This window comes from Sinocyclocheilus anshuiensis, unplaced genomic scaffold, assembly GCF_001515605.1.
Source record: "Sinocyclocheilus anshuiensis isolate Anshui unplaced genomic scaffold, SAMN03320099.WGS_v1.1 scaffold540, whole genome shotgun sequence".
Lineage (NCBI taxonomy): Eukaryota > Metazoa > Chordata > Actinopteri > Cypriniformes > Cyprinidae > Sinocyclocheilus > Sinocyclocheilus anshuiensis.
In genome coordinates, this window is record NW_015555733.1 from 89325 (window position 1) to 94324 (window position 5000).

The 5000-nt window shown below is 36.2% G+C and overlaps 1 protein-coding gene across 2 annotated transcripts in view; it reads right to left on the minus strand.

Annotated features, from left to right (window-relative positions):
• The window catches only part of phactr1 (phosphatase and actin regulator 1), a 22608-nt gene extending 19704 nt beyond the window's left edge, over positions 1 to 2904 (minus strand). For both annotated transcript variants that reach the window (XM_016466342.1, XM_016466341.1), the window contains exon 1: positions 2612 to 2904. In XM_016466342.1, the coding sequence (XP_016321828.1) occupies positions 2612 to 2732 (121 nt within the window). In that variant the 5' untranslated portion in view covers positions 2733 to 2904. The remainder of the gene's footprint in view (positions 1 to 2611) is intronic.
• Between the last annotated feature and the right edge of the window lie 2096 nt (positions 2905 to 5000).

Genomic DNA, 5000 nt, shown 5'->3' on the forward strand with positions numbered 1-5000 from the left:
TGTGTGTGTGTGTGTGTGTGTGTGTGTGTGTGTGTGTGTGTGTTTGTGTGTGTGTGTGAGGAGTGTGTGTTGTGTCTGGTCTCAGTGAAATACTCTCACAGCATATTGATCTATCAGCTCATTCAACCACAAGAACAAGACAGCAAAATATACTAGTAACACTTCAGCAGGGCTGTTATTTTACCTGAAACTAAAAACATTTTTAATTGAAATAAAGCTGAAATAAATTAAAATATTAGATGAAAAACTTCAATTTCAGAAACTAAAACTACTAAAACTGAAATAAAAATAAATAAAGCTAATTAGAATAGATTTTTATATTTTTGGTTTAACTGAAATGTAAGTTTGATTCATTTTAATAGATTTAGCTAACAATAGCAGCACCGTCAACAAATCATAGAAATATTAAAAAGTAAATAAATAAATACAAATAAAATGGCAAGCACACAACAAAATGACCTAAACCTAAACTAAAATTAAATAATAAAATTAAAACTGAAATTAAATTGAAAATACTACAGTATAATAAACGTAAAATATTTATTAAAATAAATAATAAAAGTTCATTCAAAATAATTGAACACGTCCATGATTTAATGAGCAGTGCTGTTATTCTCTGAAACTATTAAAAGCAATTTTGGTTAAAGTGAAATAAAGCTGAAATACAATATAATATTAGATGAAAAACTTACATTTAAATTTTGAAATTGAAATGTCGCCTCGGCAAATAAAATAAGTTAAAATTGAAGTGCTAAAATTATTAAAACTAAAACTGAAATCAAAATTAGCTGTATTCAAACAATAGCTGAATATTATTTTAACTTAATTTACATTAAACTGAAATATATATATATATAACACTCACACTGGAGGAAGTGCATCATATCAGTGATGTCACAATAACACACTAGAGAAACATGCACTTACAAAAAAATTAAGTACTAAAACTAAAAATGTGCAGATTTCTCTCCTGATTCAGACCAGGCCACTTCTTCACTGGAGGAAGCGTTATTATGGATTATGAACTCGTATTTGAGTTAAAAACGTCTTAATGCTGGATTAGTTTCAGCTTTTATCTTCTCCAGATGTTAACTGATGGACTGGAGTGCTGTGGATTACTTGTGGATTATTGTGATGTGTTTATCAGCTGTTTGGACTCTCATTCTGACGGCACCCATTCACTGCAGAGCATCCATTGCTGAGACACTGATGCAGTGCTACATTTCTACAAATCTGATGAAGAAACAAACTCATCTAGAAACAAACTGAACTGCAGGATTTGAGTTCTAATGCACGAGTCCAACAGACAAGCAATAGAGCTCAAATACAGGAGAAATCACCACCTACTTTCACTGCATGGAAAATAAAGCTCATGCATTCTGCCTAAACATCTTCTTTAGTGAATTAATACAGTCATACAGGCTTGGACTGAGATGATGGTGACAGAACTGAAGATCTGAAATATAATGCCACTAATATACAGATCCAGCAGATGAACTAGTGAGGTCATGTCTTGAGATCCTCAACCTCCTTAAGATGAGTGCATTGAACCGCATGACAGTGTGTGTGTGTGTGTGTGTGTGTGTGTTTCCCCTACCAAGTAAGTACTGTAGTATATGGGTATGTAATCATCCAGAACCATTGTAATACCATGTTTGATACTTTATCAAAGTGTATTTACCATAGTATTCTTTGAGTAAGGAAAAATCTGGCCATGTTTATATGTTAATCACCGTTCCATGGTAATATCATAGTATTCCCACTAGTACTTTGAATTAACTATTGTCTTATATAGACATGGTAATCATCCAGTCTCATGCAATACCATGTTTTTGGACATTTACCATGGTAATATTGGGATTCTTTGAAGTACCTTAGAATAAATACTGTAAATTGCATGGTATATGTCAGTTCACCATGGATGGTATTTTTGAAGTAGCTTGGAGGAGTGCTATGTAATATAATGGCACATGTACATTCATTACCATATTAAAGTACATATACCATGTTATTCCTTAAGTACTTTTTGGACACTGTACCATGGTATCCTTCAAGGTACATTGGAATACCATGTAAATTTTACCATGGATATGGTAATCATCCAGTACCATGGTATTACCATGTATTTAGACATTTACCATAGTAATACTGGAACTCTTTGAAGTAGCTTGGAGTAAATACTCTAAATAATATGGTGCATGTCCATGGTATTTTTAGAAGTAGCTTGGAGTGCTATGTAAATATAATGGCACATGTGTATCTGGTACTTTATTAAAGTGCATATACACTATAATGCACCATTTTTTATTCTTTCCATATGTAGCATGGTACTTTTTTTAAATAGCTTGTATGTGCATATATGCAGCTAATCATTGAGTACCATATAAAAATGTATATACCATGGTCTTGTCTATGTGTTAGTCACTCAATATTAATATTTTTGACACTAATATTATAAAGCACGTGTTTTAGACATTTGGTACCAGTGTAATATCATGGTATGCCTTACTTGGAGTGCCATGCTGCTACCATCCAATGATCTTTCAGTGCCATGGTATATATGACAGTAGCATGGTATTACCACAGTACAGCAGTGAACGCACACACTCACCTGTCTGTAGTGTGTAGGACAGCCTGGTTTCGGTCAGGTACGGTGTGTCGCTCTTGGATCGAGCTCTTCCGATGGGCCGCCGGTCCACATCCTCCAGCTCGGGCGCCGCCGCCGCCGCCATCAGAGCCGCGGGACTCCCGGTGCAGCCCCCGGTAACGGCGAGGTACAGTCACGGTAGAGAAGCGGAAGAGGGGGAGGGATAGAGACTCCTCCTCACTCCGTTAACCGATCAACCGACACGACACACGCGAGGCAGAAGCGTGCAGACCGTCAGTCGCATCCCGCCCTGATGCAGCAGCAGCACACGGATGAACGGACACATCCAGAGCGCGTGGAATCCTACTACCGTTACTAACCGGGATGATGTGGAGAGTCTGCACCGATGCGGCGGAGAGCGAACCTCACGCGTTACACACGGCAGATCGCATGCCACTCGCATGCAGATGCAGTAAACACCGGGGAAAACGGCACCGATGTCCGTGCAGCTGTGACATCATCACCGGCGCCGAACATTGATCCGGAGCACTTCACCTGTCTACGGTTCCGAGCTGACTCACACTGAACCGGACAATAGAAGCGGCTTTAAATTCACTTGGTTTACCATTGCAAACTGGAATACGCATACAGAAATGCAAAGAGCTAATTTAAATGCAAGCTGAAATTAACAAATCCTATATGAAGAGTTTATTTGCAAAAACTCTGTTTTTTTTATTTTCAAAAATCAAGTTTTTTATTATGTTATCATCTTTTTATCGTGTTTTATTGTGTTAGTTAGCTGTGTTTTTTTGTGTGTTTTTTTACTTAATCAAAATAACCCAGCTGCAGTTTGATTGAGATTAATTGGAATGCGCAATAAAAAACATGATTTTTGAAAATTGTTAAAAACGCAGTTACCTGTTTTTGCATGAACTCTTCATAGACACACACACACATACACTATATTTCCAAAAGTATTGGGACACCCCCCTTCTAATGAACAGGTTTGACTACTTTAGTCATTTCCATGAGTACAAATCTTAATGTTTATGCATATAATGATATTGTAGGGAATTGCGTGCTTCTAATTTTATAGCAAGTTTGGACCCTTTTCTATTCTAACACAACAATGCCTCTGTGTATAAGGCAAGGTTCAGAAAGAAATGATTGATTGAGTCAGTGTGGAAGAACTTGACTGGTCTGCAGAAACCTTGAGCCAGAAACTCATCAGCAAACACCAGTGACTTGTACATATGGATAAAGTCATTTTAGACACTTCCAAAACTGGTGCAACAGAGATGGAAATACAATTTTTAAATACATGAATTATGTTTCCATCTTTGTTGCCACAGTTTTGGAAGTGCCTTTTTATGTTCTAAAGAAGGGGGTTCCAATACTTTTGTCCATATAGTGTATGAACAAGTCACTGGTGTTTGCTGATGAGTTTTTGGCTCAAGGTCTGCATTTAAAGTCACAGCAGACCAGTCAAGTTCTTCCACACTGACTCAGTCAATCATTTCTTTCTGAACCTTGCCTTACACACAGAGGCATTGTCGTGTTAGAATAGAAAAGGGTCCTGTTCAAACTGTTGCTATAAAATCAGCAGCACACAATTCCCTGGAATATCATTATATGCTTAAACGTTAAGATTTGTACTCATGGAAATTACTAAAGTAGTCAAACCTGTTCATTAGAAAGAGGAGTCCCAATACTTTTGGCTATACGTATATATATTGCCAAAAGTATTGGGACATTTCTGCACTCTTCTTAGTTTACATGGTTATTCATTTTATTTCAGTGTGCTTTTATAGGCCTACAAATTGTATAAAGTAATTTGAAAAAAATGATTAAATACCTTGGTAATTAAGGTGGTTATTTGAGTTGTCAATCCACTTTTGAGAATCCATTTGTTAAATAATATAAAGCTTAAATATTCCACAGAGTTAAAATGCGAGTTTGTTTTGAGCGACCCGTCTAGTTCTAAAGAACAACACCGACTCAACCAATGGCGTGTGTTGGGGGTGGGGTTATCTATTTGTTCGACCAATGGCTGACGGGGGGCGTGTTCTGTGTATTTTTGCGGTTCCTTTTGGTGGCGAAATTACGTACTTCACTGTTACATGACTTCTTAGAAACTCTGCTATAGAGATCACAATATTGACAAAAAGACGTGTTCCTGTTCTGCAGGACATTTGTAAAAATGTATATGCGTAAGTAGGCCTATTTCTATAAAAGCATTTAACAGACTTTCAAAAATATACTCAGACACTTTTAAATTATAATTAAAAACACCTTCAAACATCTTTATTAATTAACTGACAAATACTCATGTTAATATTACTATATTAAATGTTAATAAACTGATTTGTATTATTTGATCAAACTAGCACCAAAAAAAGATTACATAATGTGT